The 20,325-nt window shown below is 38.6% G+C and overlaps 1 protein-coding gene across 5 annotated transcripts; it reads left to right on the forward strand.

Moving 5' to 3' along the window:
* Positions 1–1,737: 1,737 nt before the first annotated feature.
* On the forward strand, positions 1,738–20,314 carry LOC129725510 (pre-mRNA splicing regulator USH1G). 5 transcript variants are annotated; one of them, XM_055681447.1, is made up of 8 exons: positions 1,738–2,012; positions 8,894–9,063; positions 17,995–18,138; positions 18,208–18,429; positions 18,487–18,815; positions 19,348–19,696; positions 19,762–19,986; positions 20,040–20,314. In XM_055681447.1, exons 2-8 carry the CDS (start codon positions 9,041–9,043, stop codon positions 20,203–20,205), a joined length of 1,458 nt encoding a protein of 485 aa, XP_055537422.1. In that variant the 5' UTR covers positions 1,738–2,012; positions 8,894–9,040; the 3' UTR covers positions 20,206–20,314. The 5 variants fall into 5 exon arrangements, with proteins under 5 accessions (XP_055537422.1, XP_055537423.1, XP_055537425.1 ...); XM_055681448.1 differs by having other exon boundaries at positions 1,738–1,947; XM_055681450.1 differs by lacking the exon at positions 1,738–2,012 and adding an exon at positions 2,480–2,628.
* The last annotated feature ends 11 nt before the right edge of the window (positions 20,315–20,325 follow it).

A 20,325-nucleotide genomic window follows, 5' to 3' on the forward strand; every position in this document is an offset into this window, starting at 1 on the left:
GTCCGATACGGCATCAGACGAAAGCACAGCCGAGAGTACGGCTATATTGGAGTTTCGTCACTACACCCGGCTCAAACCCCAGTACAGTTTTTACGAAGCTTTGTTGGACTGAATTTTATCCGTGTTGAACAAGCGTCTAGCTTCCTGACGAAGGATGCTGAGAGTTTCGTTTGACCAGGGCACATCACCACAGACTGCCCGTTTAATTAACGATTAACGAATTAACGTTTGATGTAAAAGCTTCCGAGATCATGTACTGTAAGGTCACTTACTGCGATGTCCAGCTCAGCTGGATTTCAAATATTTTTAGGTTCTAGAGTTGACCAAATGTTCCTTAAAAAAGTTCCAGTTAGTTTTCTTGGGATTCCTGAAGGGTTCTCTCTTCAGAGGGGTAATCTCGACGTCAAATCTGATGTGTCAATGGTCTGATAAACTGGATTTATCAGAGACATGCCAGTTTTCAATTTCCTCCGTAATCGAGGCGCTACATAGTGTGAGATCTGAAACCTCTTGTTTAATAGCATTACTAAATAATGGCTCGTATGTAAAATAAATACATTTAGGAATGTTTCTATAAAAACTCAATTATTATTAGTATCGAAAAAGTAGAACCGTATCAGTTTCAAGCGCATTGCAAATTACAGAAGTTTTTGGTGTACCAAAAATTTAATCCAGCTCACTTTGAGCTTGTTCTTAAGAATGCCTTCTTCTTTATTTTTTTGAGCTTGTTCTTAAGAATGGCTTTTTCGATAACTGGAGCCCCATTCTAGGGTAAAAACTGAAAAATGCATTTCAAAAGTAACTTTCGTAGTACCTACAGTATGTTCCTAATTCGAAGCAATTTATGTACGCACAGTACGAACTAACAGTTTTTGTAAATAGTTTTTTTTGTCGCTTCGCTACAATATTAGCGAATTAGCGTTTCGAGGACCAATTCGCTAACCAGCTCAAAAATTAGCGGAATCGCTAAATTGCTTACTAAAAATTAGCGTCACAAATTAGCGATTAGCGAATTAGCGGTATGGTGCCCTCCACTGAATTTTCGAAATTGTAGGTATATTTTTGAAGAAAATGTTTACGAATTCTCAGGTACGACTCTTACGAGATTCACGTATCTGTTAAAGTTAACCATTAAATGCCCAGGATAATATTATATATTTTCGTGAAGTTTTTTTTAACTTTGTCGAAACACATCAAATGATGGAGCAAGGTTCAGAATTCTAAAAAAATATTAATTTTTTTTAAGCTAACTGCATTTAAACCGTATAACTTCAAATTTGGAAAATTGAGTAAAGTTTGGTAAAAACTAAAAAAAAATATATTACTCAGAGATCATTGTATCATATCAATAATGTATTGTAACACTGGTGATTTACCAGAAAATTACAAAAAAAAATAACTAAATCCAGAGCTAACTGTTACCTTGAACAATCAACCGAATTGAATCGGAACCGAATTGAATATTCTTCATACATACTTTATTCCTGTTTCTGTAAGCTCTACTTAAGCTATCAAAGCTCCACTTTGATGTGCGCTTTATATCGATTTTATCGTGATACCTAATGTTAAATCGAGTCGGCAATAAAAAGCTTAACCGCGTGCGTTTTTTGTGTATTTGTGCAATAGCCCGCTTCACGCAAGTAGCCAACGTTGGCCGATTCTTTCGCTTCGCTATTCAACAACCCGGTTCTTGTGCACCGCCATCAGTTAGCGATCGCTTTTGTGTATTGGTATTGCTATAACACCTGAGTGAACATCTGTAGTACAACTGAACAATACACAGCGCCCATTCGTTGTTCCCCGTGCGCCACACTGCATCATAGCGCAGTAGTCGTAGTTCGGGATGCGTGGAATTTAGACGCGGTGCTAGCAGCAGCTGCTCACGACCTTCTGTTTTGCTACCTTCTGGGTTGCGGTTGTGGCGGTGGATTAAACCGTTCGTCGTTTGTGAGTACTTCAAACATAATTTACCTTCCGGTCGCGGTCGCACTGGTCGTCATTTTAATCCAAAGGTGTGTCTGTGGTATCAATGCTAAGCCAATTTCGACCTTCGAGTGCATAACATAGAAGTTAGCTCGTGAGAATGATCTTCATAGTGAGTTACAGAAACTGCAAACTCGATTCAATGGACTCGTAATTTGGTGATCGATGGGTTTGGTGACTCAGTGGATTGTGCAAACATTTTTCAGTGTATGCATTCACTTACTAACAACAGAGTGAAGTGCTTTAGAAGAGCTCAAGCAATGTCAAAATAATCTTTAGTGTTTGTCTTTGTCCACTGAACAGTGACCAATATTTGCCATTTATCATAGAATTCATACAACAGGACCTTAGTGGGTAGATACCTTCGAACATTTATCGATTGCTCTGTCATCGTATCTTATCGGTGAGAAATGACCTGATAAGGAAGCAATATATGGAATAAATCATTTAACTTCTACCGAACCGGCTGATTGTAAGTGCTATGGGTGATAGAGACTATCGAAAAGTCGTTCAGCTAGTTTAATTGAAGTATTCGTTTTCGGCAAATTTTTTAGATTCAATACTGCGGGTGTTGTTTCAGTGACGCGAAACATGACTTGTGGCATCGCAGTGGACGTAACAATGATGGATTGAAGAGTGTTCTGTGTGAGAAGAATAACTTGAGGAGTGTAAAACTATGAGCAAACGTAACAGAGCATTGATTGCGCCGAGCAGCCAATTTAGCATCTGTTTCTGCGAGATTGTTATAATCAGGTGGTGGCGGTGCTTCGCTTGCACATGCGATCGGAGATCGGACTGTGTAGCAGTTATTAACGGTGATGTTGTTTTGGAAAGTTGCATACCGCTGAGATTGAGCTCGTGGATTCCTGTGGAGTAACCAAAAACCTTTTTCCTGTGCCTTGAGCGTAAAATCGTTGCGTCACTTGTCGATCAAACGAGATTTACTCTTTTTTAGTAAAATACGAATTCTTCATATCAATATCATTATAGCAGCTTCTTTTTTTCATAGGTTTTTATTCATCATTTAATGTTTCAAATCGTTTAGTGTTTAATCCTTCATTTGTCTGTTTAAAACACGTTCGTTAAAACATGTAACAACAAATCGTTTGAGCATCTATTTATGAAAAAAAAGAACAACTAAGCTTTGTACCAGTAATAGAAGATTAATTTAGGTAAAATCCATGCCTTCCAGAAGTAAGAGATTTTAGTTTATTTTATGTCCTCCCTAACTGATTTGTATACAAGCGTCGAAACGTATTTTGATGAATAATTCGTACAAGTAGTGATGTCCGATTACTTCTCGATTAATCGAGTTAATCGATTATGTGCGAAAATATCCGATTAATTTATAATCGATTAACCGACTTTTCGATTATTGAATAATCGAATAGTTGACCCCGATTATTGTTCGATGATAGTTCAACTTTGTCCAAAAATGGGGAAATTGGTGATGCCAGCGGTGAAGAAAACACAAGAGATTTCGAAACCTCTGTTCTCACTTATTTTATATTATCCATTTAGTTGAAAATTGTAGTTGTCGACTGGCGACAATTGAATTTACTCGCATGCCGCACATTATACCTTACGTCGCTAATAGTGCGCTGTATAGCGCATCTGATGTGCTATACAGCGCATTACTTCCCACGTAAGGATATTTAAAGTCGCGATTTCGATTTAGTGCTGCGACGTTAATATTTCATTTAAAATTATAAAAATGCGCGCACGAACGAAAACTAAACTTCCTATTTTGCGTGTTCACAAACAAAACTCTTGGCGTCACGACTACGAAGTTAAAAAAGATTTTAAGGGCTATTCGCACTTACGCGAACTCACATAAGCCATTGTTAAAATATGTGTGAGTGCCAGAGCTAAAATATTTCCTTCCCTCTTTTTCGAATGCAAGAACCGAACGAATTCGCGTTGACGGTGTTGCTGATATTTTGTTTGTTTTTGCATGCGAAAATGAAGAAATAAAATATTTTTGCTTTTTTCATCACGCAGATGTACAACAGGAAGCAGGTCAGGCTAACAAAGTATGCCAATTACCTCTGGCAGATTTTGAGAGCTGAACACTGAACACATCTAAAACGATTTCTTGAATTGGTGAGTAAGACGAAAAATGCTGCTTTTCTTTGTATGAACATATGTCACATTTAATATAATTTTAGTTAATATGATGCAAAAAATTACTAGGCAGTGTAGAGTAAAGACTGTGTTTTAAAGAGATACGCAAAGAGAAAAGCAGTAAATATGGCAACCCTTTGCTAATATTTTATTTTAAACAATTCTGGCAACCACATTTATTTTCGCATACGCACTAGAAAGTGTAATGAAATTTCGAAACTTTGTAAGGATATATTACTGAGTTTCAGTGCTTGTTCATACAATTATAATAATTTCCAATGCATCACTCATAACATGAGCATGACGAACACATTTTTCGTTGAAACCATAATTGCTCGTGATTCACAGAATTTGAACTGATCGCAACACACACTCTGTACGAAAAGTAACACGCATGAGTTTGTTTACTTTGCACACTTGGAGCCTCGATTTGACGGTTCACTTGGAGTTTTCGACCTCACTCTTTGCGTATCTGTTCATAACACCGTCTGTAGTGTAGAGAGGAGCAACCTGAACCAGTCAACATCGAACCAAGTAATGACCTGTGGGCTGCCCACGGTACTCTTGCTAGAGAAACATCAAGATACAAAAAAAAAACAAATCATATGGTTGGATTACCCGGGGAGTTACGGCAGTATTTGCATGGCGATTTGGCACCAAGAAATTCTGACCCAATTATTGTATGGAACCGAATTCAAGGACAGATTCCAACGCTTTATAAAATACCGATGAAATGCCAGTTCTAGGAACATCCGTGCCTTCAGAAGTCTATTCAGCAGAGCCGGTCAAACGATTACAAAGCTGCTAAATCGGCTCCCAAGACCCCAACTAGAAATGTTCCTAATCTAACAGTCGATAGGAGAGGATGCATGGTTCTACTGACGGCACCTACTCACGTCACAGGGTGTCTAGGGACATTCATTGTCATTCGAAAGTTTAGCATTTTTGAAATAAATGTTTCTTTTCTCGCTTTTCAAACGTTAACAAGAAAATTTATATGGTGGTTCCTATTTATTGATTGGTTTGCCTAGTGTTTAGGAAATAGGATTCGATCACTTAAATCTAGTGTAAAGTTTTTCGTACAGCAAAATCACTTGCAAACGAATGCACAATTGCAAAACTGAAGAATTAAATGAATCGGGAAAATACTTTCTCGAAGATTCATAAAGAATTAGGCTAATTGAATTAATAAATATATTAAATAATGTGATTTCAAACCGAATAGCCAAAAAGTGTCTTGAAGAAAGTTTTAATATGTTTTAAAATTGTACAATATTTTTTGCTGCAAAAAAGCAAAGTTTAGGTGATACACTATTTAACACAGAATTTGCAGTAGAGATTCGATCATAGGCTTGTTCGATGAACCAACTTCGTACATCGAAATCAAGAGGTAGGCCACGGAATATTTCTAGAGCTGCCAGATTTGTCAGTAAAAGCTAGAGATCAAGTTTATTGGTAACTGACTGTTGGTCAGCACTAACATTTTATTTTTGAACGTAGGGCTCACGCAATCAAATAATTGATTATCTCGATTAATCGAATATCTCGTGTCAGCTAATCGAGTCCGATTAGCGGGAGCGAGCAAAATAATCGATTAACAACTAATCGATTAGTTGAAAAAATCGGACATCACTACGTACAAGAGGAATATTCGCACTGACGCTTGAAAATCATTTATGGTTGTGTTAATGCGCGAAATAAATTACACTCATAACACAACTGTAGTCATCGACATTAAATTCCGGACTACTTCGTGATAAGGGCGAATCCTTGCTTGTTTTCCTATCTAGTTTCGCCCTAATCACGAAGTAGTCCGGAATTCCACGGATGCCGACATCAATTACCGCCAACATGATACGTGCAAATGTTCTTCTTAGAGTTGTTACAACCTACAATGTACAGTGAGAGCAGATTAAGGTTTTATGCGATAGCGTCTTAAGGAAATGCAATGCACCAATTTTTGTAACAAAATTCAAATGCGTAGGCTCCATTAGCTGCTTGATTTGATCGGAGTGTTACAAACAGACATATGGAACGTAACACTGTCCTTTAGGTAATTTACTTCTGATTAATATTTGCAACGAGAATAAGTAGATTGGCATTCTTGTCACAAGCCCAGTCCGCTATAGCCGGTCAACTTTGACGTTTCAAACAGTGGTTCTATCAGCAAATGGTAGAGCACATGGACAGCAACTGCATGCACTGTTCCCGTGGACAGTAATCACATCAAAGTTTGCAGGTGGTCAACTCCGTGATGCAGCAGATGCTTTTCGAACTGAGTTTCTAATGAAGTGCAAAGTAAGCCCGAGCCATAGTTTAAACTCAACCACTGCTGCCGTGATTTCATCACCGTCAATCTTCTCTTACAGTGAAAGGTTTATATTAGTTTTCGTGGACCTTGTAACATGAATGATGTCTTCTTCGTTTCCATGATGAAATAGGTAAACCTAATTAATGGAGTTTCGAAAATCAACTTTATTAGTTTAAATATCAGAGCTAATAAGAATGTGAGTGATCTGAAGATTGAAATCGGAATGTAGCGCCAAGGCTTTGCTTTTTTACATAACCGTCTGTGTCGCTTTGCATAATAAAGTTTTAATATTAAGGAATGTATCGAAAAGGAGTTATAACCTTTCAAATACGAAATGAAAGTAAAAAATCAAGCTGATTGTTGAGTTCTGTTGAAAGCACGTACCTAAGTTATGAGGCCTTTTACCCGATTCTGCACAGTGGTCCTCCGAACGCAACCGACTAATTCTCTTTGAACTCTGCCATGTGCTTTCGGTCCATGTAACTCCCCTCTTGAGGATGCTCTTTAGGTACAGTTTGGCGAGTGGATGAGTTTTTCGATGAACATGACATTATTACCACAAAGCCATTGCAGACTAGATGGCGTATAATGAATCGACTCCAAATCTGGCCAAAATAGAGAAAGAACTTTATGCTTTCTTCACAGTGGAAGCTACATCACCTTCAAGCAGTCGTTCGAATAATTGTCTTTTTCATATTGAAAAAAGGAGATCGCAAACCACATATACTAATGACTTGCCAGACCAGCACATTTTAAGTGAATTTTTCCATCGCAACAGTTATAATTGAGATCTTGGAAGTGTTCTTGGGTGATTTGGCTGGATTTTACTTCCCTTTCGGCACACGGTAATTTTTAGCTTCAACTGCGATATTTTAAACACAGACTTATAAACTTAACGAAGCGATTACATTCGACAAGTAAACAGGATACCCTATGAAAACATGTTAAAAAAATCCCCATCTTTTTGTGTGTACTAAAAATTTTCGAATCGTTTTCCATATTCTCTTTTACTGGCCGCCTAATAGAAACCGAACTGATACAATTGTTTGTGTTAACGCTTTACTACAAGCTGCAACGATTGAAATGATACTCAAAACGTATCTCTTTTAAAAAAAATCTCAATACATAATCAAGTAAATTAAACTTCGAAAAACCACAACTATTTAAAAGCTGAATAAGACACTTTTTAATCAGATAATGTTACTTCAAATTTCAACATCCAAGAGCTAAAGACGGTTAGGTGGATTGAGAGAGGTTTCAATTTGGATAATTTCCGACGGCTATTAATTACGAGCGAAAACGGTTAGCTGTTTCCGGTTTTGTTATGGTTGCCTCTTTCGCGCGCGTAATTATTCTTGCTTCGGTGTTTCCTTTAACGCTCTGTACGAGCATCATTTTGACCGAATAAGGTAACTATCATGATGCGAGCATGTGCATTGCAAATAAATCTTTGATACATGATCTTTTGGGAGTAACAAATCAAACTCAATAGTTTAATGTGGTTTGAATCTTATACCTTGTTTTTTTTGTGTTTACTTTTTAAGCGACCCACAGATGAGGATATAAGATAGAACCCATGTTTTATCCTGATAAAGCGGAGGTTGCCATTTCTTATCTGACTTGTATCGAATTCACAACTAAACGGTCTCATTTTAAGAATGAGTCGGCATTAAATCAACGAATCTCCAGCTTTGTATGTAAAAGTATTTACCTAGCTACAACAATTACCGACTAATACGATTACAGATAGCTTTTTGGGGTTTTTATTGATTGATTAATTTGTGTCTTGATTATTCTATCAATGATTTATTTTTCACGAGCCAAACAATTCTGACCTATTCGATTTTTTAATGCAGTGATAAGTGCAATGAACGGGATGTCGGTTAAACCGCCCCAGCAAGTAGCAGCACGTTGTAGTTGCTCCAGCGATCCGCTTTCTTAGTGCAAACGATAAGTTGGCTATTATTCCCACGTATTAGCAACAATTCCCTCCAATAAACTTTTTTTGTTTTCTCATATTCTTGCTATACACCTTACGTTACATTTCGTTGCATCACCTTTTGCAAAACGAAATTGAATCTTTTATTGGTTTTCCGTTCACCCTCAGTTACATCCCAGTTTTTTTTTCTCACGAGCACAAATGCTTTCGCGCGTTCGTCTATCATCGAGAGTAAATCTTTCATTCGCCCATTCATTATTCAATCCACGAGTAAAGAACCATCATCAAGAGTGCATGTACCCGAGCGAATCTCGTCGTTGCTGTTATAGATTGTTCCATTTGCATGTTGGATTGAAATATTCCCTATTCAGTGGAGTTCACTCTACCACTTTTCATGCTCAACGGTATGCGACTGTGTGAAGATAGAAAGTGATATAATAAGAGGAACGAAGCATCACTAACCACGCAAATTATGTTACTTGTTACTACAGTACCTACTCAACGCTTAACAACTGTTTTTACTTTCCATGCTAAAGATCCTGTGTAGGCGATAAAGCTGAATAAGTGAAGCGCGGCTGGCCACGGTTCACGGGTGCGGAATGAACTGCTAGTGTCACATCGGGTAAATTAATCGGCGTTTGTCAATGACAACGGAAAGAACAACCTGACAGATAACACAAGTGATGTCATCGGATAGAATACACAGGTAAGAGAAAAATGATTTTGAGTAGTATACTACAAACTGTGTAAATTTAAATAGATTTAAATTGTGTTGTTATACAATAGAATTTATACTTTCTATCAGCCAAGAAGTACAAGAAGCCGGAGATATTGAAATTATTTATAAAATTTAGCGTAACTGACGTTAAACTTTGTAATTAAAAGTATGTAAAAATTAATGGTGTTTCTTCAAGCTCCGTTTTTAACTACCTTAACTAACAAAACCAAAATTGTTGAGTTCAGTTATTATTATTAGGTTCTTTCAAATGAGTTTACGTGTCAAATTGCATCACGGGAAAAATGCTGTAGAAAATCATCCATTGGGCAATTTGTGTTGACAATTTGTGTATAAGTAGTGTATTGTATACATTTCATTTTAAACGCTGTCAGTTTTTCGAAATTTGGAAAAAATGCCGTTACCCTTAATGCAACGTCGTGAATTGATTTTGCGCAAGCACCTGGGAAATCGTCACCGCTCTTATCGGAACATAGAAAAACATCGAAAAACAACTCGGAATCGTGCAGTCAACGGTGAGTCATGTGATTGAACGTAACTACTCGGACGGACAAAGAAATGCGGTCATAATGAATTTTCCATTGGTGATCAGGAGGAAGTAAAGAAGCAGAAACTTTAAAAGTTTGCCAAGAAATGCCTGATTTGGCAATCAATCTGATCATGTTGCAAAAGGAGTGCGCCGTTCGTGACTACCAGGACTGTAAACGGGAAGATTTACCTCAAGGAATGTCTGTAAAAGGGTCTGCTTTTTCTGTTGAAGCAACAAGAAGGACCCACGGTCTTCTGGCCGTATCTAGCTTCGTGCCGCTATTCAAATTATGTCCTGGAGTGGTACAAAACCAACGGGGTCATTTTCGCACCTTAGGGAAAATAAACCCCCCCCCCCAATCTTCACGGCCCCGGTACTAAGGCCTATCGAAAAATACTGGGTTAGTAAGAAGCAGGCACTACGTAAGCATCCCAAAGAGGTCAAATCTAAAAAGAACATGAAGAAAAAGTGGGTTTCCGTACAGAAAAAGCTGCAGCCAAATGATGTACAAAACCTAATAGGTAAGTGGAGTTAAGCGTGAATTGCGAGCGTTCGGTATTGACATTGCCTCTGAATGAAATAAATATGCTGGAAGCTTACTAATGGGTTATATTTTATTGTCTGAAAATTTCAAAAGAACTGGTCAACTAGGTGGTTTTCTTCAGCGTTTTTCCCCTTTATTTTCCATTTTCATCAATGACATTGTCATGACATCGCAAGAAGTAGAGCATGACTTTTAAACGTAGTGCTCCGTATCGACGTACGCAATATGACAGACTCAAAGTCTAACCTAGGATAAGATGTTTTGCAGGCTTGTACTTCAACATACACCGAAATCGAAAAATGCAACGGGTTTTTCGATTTAGGCGACACCTTAAAACCAACTATCATGAAATGAAATGCGTCGTTAGGGGCCGTTCCTAAACCACGTGGTCATGATTTGACCACTTTTTATACCCCCCCCTCCCTCGTGGTCTTACGGGGTCTTTTGGCAACCCCCCCCCCCCTTGCGACTTTAACCACGTGGTCTTTTCATTTGGCAAGTGCCAAAAATTAACTTAAATTTTTATTATTAAACTCGCAGACCTTCAATATTACTAAAATGCAAAAGCTTTATTCATGACTTGGTGGCAACAATAAGTTATAAGTCAGGAAAAAAGATCACGTGGTCATTTTTTCCTGGACGAGCAGCAAACTCGCAATACCTTCTTTAGCGTTCATTTTTTTAAATTTTCAATTGAATAATTCTGACGTTTTGGTGCAGCACTTGAAGGCAAACATAACCAAATACCCTGTCAGCAGAAACGAGTCATTAGTTACACAAATTAAGTCAATTTTAGTATTTGAACATTCTCGCATTTTTTCAGGGTGCGACAGGTGTTTTTGAAAAGTCTCACTAATGATCAAATCGTTGATGAAATTAAAATTTACATTAAAACAAACATAGTCCTTACCCAAGTGATTCCTTTAAAACAAATATCACAAAGCGATTCAGCAGATTGGAATTTTAATAGTGAATTATTGAATACATTTTAACCGTAATGATGTTAGCAATTTAAGTTATGTAGAACAATGGCTGAAGATAGTGAAGAGTATATCAAATTATGCCGTTTTTGCTACAGATATGGTCATGGGTGCAGTCCCGCATAATCAATAACCGTGAAAAGTGCTTGACAACTAGTTCGATATAGTCCCTACTACAAGGAGTATCGTTAAACCATACGGATTATCATCCATTTATGGTTATTGATTATGCGGGGTAGACCTTATTGACTTCTACCAAGTACTTACCTTATCTACTACAGTGGAAAAGCAGCTGAAAGTGTCAGGTTGGTAGTGCTGAAAAATCAGAAAACAAAAGTCACCCGTAGATGGCCGTAGATGCGTAAGCTCTTTAACTATAGTTTGATTAAAACCTACGCACCGACGAACAACAAATTCGACGACGTCAAAGATGAGTTCTATGAAAAGCTTAAAAAAACCTACGACGAGTGCCCAAAAAACGCCGTCATCATTGATGAAAACGCACTGGTTGGGAGGGAGCAATTCTTCCACCCGATCATTGGAAGGCATAGCCTCCAATCGTCAACCAATAAAAACGGAGGCTGATAAAGTTTACCGCGGCCAGAGGAATGGCCGTATGTATCTCCTATTTTTCACGTATGAACGTTCGGAAACACCTGGAGGCACTCAAAAAAAGAAGCTTGCTCCCAGATTCGTTCTAGGTGAGCCTTGGATCAATGTTATTGAAGAATCGTTTTTTTTATGTATTTTCAAATTATTGGTATTATTTTGAAGGGTTACTATGTCTGTATTAATAACCAGTCCGTTATTTGTTTGTCAACTGGTTACATTGTATGACTCTATATAATATCTTACTTAGATAAATCGACCAGCTCAAACCGATGTAGGGGTATGAGGTGGGACCATCATCATCATCATCATCATCATCATCAATCATCATCATTGATCACGTATTGATTGACTCTCGGCACATTTTGGATGTTACTGATGTTTGGATTTATCGGGGTCCAAACATTAACTCTGACCATTATCTCGTCGTTTGTAAGATCCGCGTACGGTTGTCGAACGTGCTGAAGCTCTCCACAGAGAGGACGGTGTGTTTTAAAATACAGCTGTTGCAAGCTGATGGCGTGATAATGGGCTGTGGAGAAGTACTTACGGTTCCAAAGTAACGACTGCGGCAGAGGTGGTAGGAGACGCATGGAAGACGGCTGATTTGATGCCGAGTGAAAGAGAGCGACGAATGAGATAAACCGTGTCAGGAGCCGCATGGTCACTGCGGCTACGCGTCGAAACAAAATAAGATGCGATCCAACAGAGGATCTGAGGATCTGAATGGATAACCAAATGCCGAACGACTGACTGGCAGGCCTCTTAAGCTCAACATACAAGAGAAGCAATCGACTGGATTGTTGCAACTATCGCGATCGACGGATCAAAATTTCACCTTGCGACAGATACTCGATAAGTTCCGGGAGTGTCACTTGCAGACTCACCATCTGTTTGTGTTAAGGCGGTATACGACTTAGTAATAAGAAACGAGCTGTGGCAGATTATGCATGAACACGGTTCCCGGCGAAACTAATTAAGCTGAGTCATATGACGCTGGAGGGATTGAAATCATACGACTGAAGCAGGGGGATGCGCTCTCCAGCTTACTGTTCAACATCGCTCCTGAAGGTACATCACGAAATCTTAAATGCTTTTTGGTTTGCGGACGATATTGAAAACATCCGTATCCACTGTAGGGCCGTGTAGAAGGCCTGCAGATCTTCTAGGAAAGCAATGGCGAGGTTGGGACTTATCATTAACGCTGCCAAAACAAGGTATATGGTAGTTGACAGAGAGCATGAAAGTTCCGGTGGTGTTTGTGCTGAAGTGGAGATTGATGGGGAATGATTTGAAATGCTTGATTTATTCGTTTATCTTGGTACGTTTGGCCTTTTACGGATTACGTAACTAACTAAGGTCCCGTAGTTTGCAAACTCGCACAAAACTAGCGCTGTATAGGACGCTGATCCTCTCAGTGGCTCTTTATGGACATAGACGCTAAATAAAGTTGTAGTTGTAGAAAGTATAAAATATGCTGATATAATAGTGAAGGTGATAAAACGGACAGGCCTCGATATGACCTAGATATGTAGCCAGAATGCCTGACGAGATAGCCGCCAAAACTGTCTCAGCAGAGAACCAGGAAGAGGCCGTCAACTTCGTGGTAGGCCTCGCACTCGATGGAAGAAGATGCACGATCTGCTGGTGTACGAGGTGACTAGAAAAACGCTGCCTTAGACAGGAAAAAAGTTGGACATCTTTAAGTCGTTCGACCCTAGAGTGGACCACAAACCACAACAAAATTTAGTCTCATGGATCCAAAATGATTAATTTGTTGATATACTTCTCACAAAAAGGCACACAATGTTTATCGTTGTCCTTCAAATTTTCAAATGAAGAATAAAAAACTGCTCCAAATGCCTTACATGACAGTTCTCCCATATACCGTACATGGGCGAAATGTCATTTAAAAGATTTCGAGCAGTTTTTTATTCTTCATTTGAAAATCGAAGGACAACGATAAATAAGCGAACTGGAAATATGATACAGATTTGGAAAAATTTACCGCATCCCGACAGGACTTGAACCCGCAATCTCCCTGTCTCCGGCATGGTGTTTTGACCAATTAAACTACGGGGGACGGTGGTACTGTTCCACAATCTATAGCGTATCAGCCGACTTATTTTATTGCTCATACCTAACTACACACACTGCTGTGCAAGCGTTATTTATAGACTGAAGTAAATGTCTCATCACACACAGAAGAGTCAGCTAATGCTGATAACTCCTATAGACCTGTGTGATCGAGACCAAAGTCAGTCTGCGTCGTGCTTGCAAGTGCGACACAACTACGGAAGGTGCTCCTTACGGCTAAAGGTATGAGCAATAGAATAAGTCGGCAGCAGAATGTGATCCGATATAGATTGTGGAACATTACCACCATCCCCCGTAGTTTAATTGGTCAAAACACCATGCCGGAGACAGGGAGATTGCGGGTTCAAGTCCCGTCGGGATGCGGTATATTTTTCCAAATCTGTATCATATTTCCAGTTCGCTTATTTTTCGTTCTCTCTACTTCACATACTGTCTGCTCAATGAAATAACGATAAACATTTTAAAAAATCACATTTTTCTCAAAAAACGCAGCTTTTTCAAATGATGTATAAAAACTTGTATAGCTTTAGGATTTGATTTGATAATGATTATAATCATCTTGCAATCAATGAACATAAAGCTCTATTTTCAACTTTGTGGGTTAAGGAGGGACCCTACTGTGAAGTTGAAAAATTATGAATTTTCGAGATATTTTTTTCGGATGTTTAGCGAAAGATGAAGTGTTCGAGTATATTGGCTATTGATTAAGGTATATTTGACGATGTATTTTGCATGTCGTGGACTATATTTAAGTAAATATTACGCTGTTGACAGCGTTTTTTACGAAACCATGTTTTTCAACAGGAGGTACGTTTTTCTCAGCATCTGCTGAATCGATTCGGTTGAAATTTTATTTTAGCATGTAAAATTATATCATCTAACTTGTTAGCTGTTTTTCGACATCTGAATTTTACAATGTTTTATGAATTTTTAAGTAGTGATTTTTCATGAAAAAAATATTGTTTTTCTAAATTGGGCGCCATTTTGTCAATTTTTGAAATTTTCGGAAACGGATATGTAACAAGTTAGATAATCCATTTTTACTAGCAAAAAATCAGCAAAATCGGTTCGATAGATGCTGAGGATAACGTACCACCAGTTGAAAAGCATGGTTTTGAAAGAAACGCTGCCAACAGCGTAATATTCACTATTTTGTATTCAAGAAATGCAAAATATTTCTTTAAATATACCATAATCAATAACCAAAATACCCAAAAATACACATCACTTAACTCTAAACATCCGAAAAAAATTACGAAAATTATTTATTTTTCGTTCTTCCAGAGTAGGGTCGCCCCATAAGTTGTAATGAACTCACTCAGAAAAATTACTGAACACATAAACTTTTGATGAATAATTCCGATAATTGTTTCAGAATTGCATATGTTTCCAAATTATGGAAAATGCAATTATTACTCTCATTTTAGGGCCGGACCAGAATCTATAAGTTTTTTTTTCTCTGTGTGGACTCGTCACTGCGACTAGAGCTTAGATCTATTGTGATATTGCCCAGGTATTTTCTGTACTCCGCACTTCATATTATTAGCAGTAACACTTTTGAGTGTATACGCTTGTCATTCATATCAGTGCTTGTGTGCAATTACCTTTCCGTTTCAAGCTTACTGCTCTACTATACCGAGCCTCTGTCCCTCCTAACAATATCGCCTAGTTACAAATTCCCTGGAGAGAACTTTCATATGTTACTCACACCAGTTTTATTATAATAGGGACTTATTTTTGTTAGAAGGAGAGTCAACAGGGGTACTTTAGAATCCAGATTGAAGGAAGGGTACGTGGTGGGGAGCCTGAGAATAAACCCATGCTTAAAGTCCTTTGACAACCAAATGGCCTGATTCTACTAAGATTCGAACCCACGACCACCCGCTCACCAAAGCGGACTCTGTAACCTAGCGGCTACGGAGCCCCTCTCTATAAACATACGACAGCATAAAGACTTGGTTGCGAAAGTGACAACTGACAATTTTCCAATTTTTGTAATCATAATCAAAAAAAAACTGATGGAATTCTGTATGTTGCCTACCAGAGTCCAACAATAAAGCAAAGCAAAGCCTTGGGGGTGTGCTACATTCCGATTCGGAATTTGAACTTCTGTTTTTTATTCACAGACTTCGCAGCCGACTGTTTAGTGTACAGGACAATTGCGGGGCTAACGCTACTCCTACTGACACTAACAGTCTCTCCCAGACCGAGACTCGAACCTACCACGACTGGCTTGTTATCTGAGGGAGTCCAATATATTTTGCAATATCTTGATCTGAATTGATCATTTTTTCAGATTTAGCTTTTAAACCAAACAATAATGACGTTATCACTCAATCATGTCATATATGGGTACAGTGGTAGCCCTGCTCTTCGCAAGAACATCGATAACGAATTTCAGCTTATAGATAATCAATTCATGATTGCTATTGTTCTTATCTACTGTCACGATAACTTGCCTTTCTGTCTGACCTTCGATGAACACTAAGGGACCATACTTAAATGACGTAGCATTTATGGGGGGAGGGGATATCATCATTTTGTGACAAGCTGTGACAAGGGGGGAGGGGGGGTTGTAGTAAAATCGACGTAGCATTTTTTTAAAAGACTGATTTTTTTGCAGGAAAAATGTATTCTAAAAATACATTAAAACATTGCACAAAGTATTGCAGCGAGATCTGTCGAAATGTTTTTATCTGTGGCATTCTGAAATCTTCTAAAAGCTCTGCTCTATGAACAATCACTTGGATATCCAAACACACAATCTGTTTTGAATATAAAAATTGTTGCTTTTTTGTGGCTTTTAATAGTGAAAATTACAAGATACTCCTTTCATTTCCGGAATAGTTTCTGTGTTTTCTGCAGACATGGATCATACTAAGTTGTTCAAACACCTTTACTCCTTGTACCAAAACACAACCCCTTCGAAGCAAATGATGCAGTCACGAGTCTATAAGTTGTAAATAAATTGAATTAGACACGGTTTTTTCAAGTATTTTTTGTACCTATGTTACTACAGTCAGGTTTTTATTACGTACCTCGTGAAGAAACCGCGTTACTTCGAAAATCCAAAAAAAAAACGCGCTAATTCAAAAATCTGCGTAAAAAAACGCGTTATTCAAAAATCCGCGTAAAGTGAACCAGCAAGAATGGCTTAGAAAAAACCCGAGACGCTCTAGAACCAGTATTTAAAATTGTCCTCTTTGACGGTCATTCCGGATCTTTCGGAGGGCGGTGGGTATTTTTTGGACTAAGTCTCCTACTAGATAAACACTTAAACGTTTCTGGGTCCAAACCCACGTCAATTCAAAAATTCGCGAAAAAGTTTTTGAATTAGCGCGGTATCGCGTTAAAAAACCGCGTAAATTCAAAAATCCGCGTAAAAAACCGCGTTAATTAAAAATCCGCGTAAAAAAACCTTGTAAAAATTCCGCGTATAAAAAACCGCGTAAAAAACCTGACTGCACGTATTTCTGTACGTTTTTTCAGAAGCGGAGAGGAGGGGGGGGGTTATTCGAATGCTACGTTTTTTTTTCAGGGGGGGTTTAGGTTTTGTGACCAAATGCAACGAGGGGGGAGGGAGGGCTTGAAAATCATGAAAAAAATGATACGTCATTTAAGTATGTTCCCTAATGACTTTTTGGTGTTGCATTATAAGGTGCAAATGTTCGACTCTCATTCAACTTCTCATCTAGAAACATGACCGTTAGTGTTGATTTGTATCTTTCATTTGTCTAGTTCCCGTAATTCATTTAAGGGTTAGATTACGAGGCGTTAAAGTCATTGTTTTCGTTTTTAAAATTGATAGCGATCCCGTCGATTGTTTTTTTTCTATTAAATTTCCGACATCGTGGAATACGTATTTACTGCATGAGATAAGATGTGACTCTGAAGTACCGGACAGAAATGTATGACGTCGTATTTTTTCTCTGCCACGGCGATTTTACCTTTTCTGTAAAATGCTTCATTTTGAAATAGTTTATTTCAAGTCTTACTACCTCTACTGCTGTACAGTAGATGTAGAACGGTTTCTGTTCACAAAATTTTACCACAGATTGTTAGTTAGTTAGTTGAGATTTCAGTACAGAATAAATAGATCTCCAAATAATAACTTATTAAAAATTAAATTTTTTTTTTTGCAGAGCGGCCAAGGATGGTCTTCTTGATGTGCTCAAGGAGGCCACTAGATCGGAAGCGAACTCCAAAGATGTAGATGGCATGACCCCGGTACTATGGGCAGCTTTCGAGGGTCGATTGGAAGCGCTCAAACTACTAGTCGGAAGAGGGTGAGTCATTTCATGCCCATTGTGAAGCCTTTTGGATGAAGTAATATGATTTGATTTCAAATTTCGTAGTGGGGATCCGGACAAATCTGATCAATTTGGCAACACCGCATTGCATCTCGCTGCAGCCAAAGGTCATATGCAGTGTGTGGATTTCCTGGTGCAGTTCGGTGCCAATCTGTACGCTTTAGATATCGATAAGCATAGCGCGAAGGACTTAGCGGCCATCAATAATCGGGACAATATTCTTCGCTACCTTGATGCCGCGGCGGCCAATTTAGAAGCTGTAGATAAGTAAGTCGAAAGATATGGTATCAATTAAAACTACTATAACACTGTGGGGCATTGCAGAAAAAAAGCGCGAGACTTTAAAGAAAAAGCAAGGAAAAAGTCAGAAAAACGAGCGCGAGAGTTTGCCAGCAGACAGCAGAAACTCAACCAGGGCCAACACGATGACACTCGAATTCGACCGCACCGACCATCTAATATGCTTCAGATGTTGAAGCATAAACTTTGGTCCGGGAGTCAAGGAAATCTGAAAAACTCCCACAAAGAAAATGCCAACCATCAGAACGGGACAAAGTTTAGCGCTCTGGTGGGCGGAACTGTCAGTGGAGCTCGAGGAGCAGTAAAAAAGCGAGCAGAGGCTACTAAACTTAAGCAGCAAATTGAAAATGGAGGTATGTACTGTGGTGTTATTGGCAGTCTTTATGATATCTTGCTGGTCCTAAACTGTTCACAAATTTTTCATTGATTATTGTAAGATTACGCTCTTTTGGGAATATAAAAACATTAGAACTCTGTGAAAGGTCTTAGCATAGAGAACAGACATATTGCAATCAAAATACGTTAGAACATTAACGACATCTGTCTTGTGGTGCTCTAGTTGCACTGTATAAATGTTGGCATATCGATATTTTATCGATATCAGTGCTTGGTTTGCTAGTAACACGAGCGCACCATAGCGGGGGCATTACCACTCACGACTAAATGATGGCTGCAAGTTTTTACACATCCTTTGAAAATAAGGTGAACGTCTGTTCTCTGTGATTTTAATTTTGGGGATTTCCCATACTCCTCTATTTAACTGTTTGTATTATTAGCGAAATGAGTGGGTTATCGATTTATATATTTCTTGTTATGTATGTAAATTAATAAAGTCAACGTTTTAGCTCTTCCAAAACAACACTAATAATAAACAATTATGATCAGGTTTCAAAATAGGAGAAACGGAACCGACAGGCAAACGCAGTATACGATCAATACAGGGCCTACAGAGGGACTCAGAGATCTTGTATGTAGGCACGTATGGTTCTGCTGAAGACAGCGGTAAACGCGGTAAGCTGAAAGACGTGTTCGATGTGGACTCTAACGGGTATGAGGAAGTGGACGACGAGGACAGTGAAAGTGGTGGTTCGAATGCACACAAATTTAACACCATCTCCCGATCAGTTAGCCAACCCGATTTCCTAGCGAACCTGAACGACGATCTTACCAACGACGTTCTGCTACAGTGTAGACCCAGTATTTTCAACAGACCATCGGGAAATTTGGCAATGACGTAAGTGTTTGTAACAGTTATTGATGCTTCGATTACTATTCTACAGAATTTTGTTACCATTTTAGTCGATCAGTTTCAACAGTGCTAGCAAATCTGGGAAATGAACCATCAAACAACGAATCCGATGGATCTGCAAAAGTTAAAACTAAACTTGGCCCAATCAAACCTCGTTCACAGTTAGTCATTTCCGACTCAGAGAGTGACCATGAGAGCTCCGATAACGAGGAAAGTGAGTCATTGGCAATGTTACGCTTTTTAATAGCGTTCAAACTTGATGACTACTACCCAGTGTAAGCTTTCCAATATAAACCCTTACTTCATGTCCCTAACGGTACTTTCATAGTTTTCAGAAAAACGAAATCGACATGGAAACATTGATGCTTCTTACCGAGGGAGACATAAAATCACTAGACCTTCCCATCGGCCCCCACCGGAAATTATGCAATGCAATCCAGGAACGAAGAGAAGCTCTGGCTAACCCCGGAACAATACTAGATAGCCGACTGTGAGTAGAGCTCTGTGCTGTTTCCGGATTGCATTTTAAACAGTACTCCTCCGGTAATAATGTAATGGATGCACGGTTGATGTAAATACTGCAATAAATTATTGATAATTTAATCATCAATTGT

This window comes from Wyeomyia smithii, chromosome 2, assembly GCF_029784165.1.
Source record: "Wyeomyia smithii strain HCP4-BCI-WySm-NY-G18 chromosome 2, ASM2978416v1, whole genome shotgun sequence".
Classification (NCBI taxonomy): domain Eukaryota; kingdom Metazoa; phylum Arthropoda; class Insecta; order Diptera; family Culicidae; genus Wyeomyia; species Wyeomyia smithii.

Bases quoted from the DNA above. Each gene is read 5' to 3' on its own strand.
- LOC129725510 (XM_055681447.1), top strand. From the start codon at position 9,041: ATGTCATCGGATAGAATACACAG. The intron at 18,430-18,486 runs GTAAGTCGAAAG...GGGGCATTGCAG, and splicing joins AATTTAGAAGCTGTAGATAA to AAAAAAAGCGCGAGACTTTA. The intron at 18,816-19,347 runs GTATGTACTGTG...AATTATGATCAG, and splicing joins GCAGCAAATTGAAAATGGAG to GTTTCAAAATAGGAGAAACG.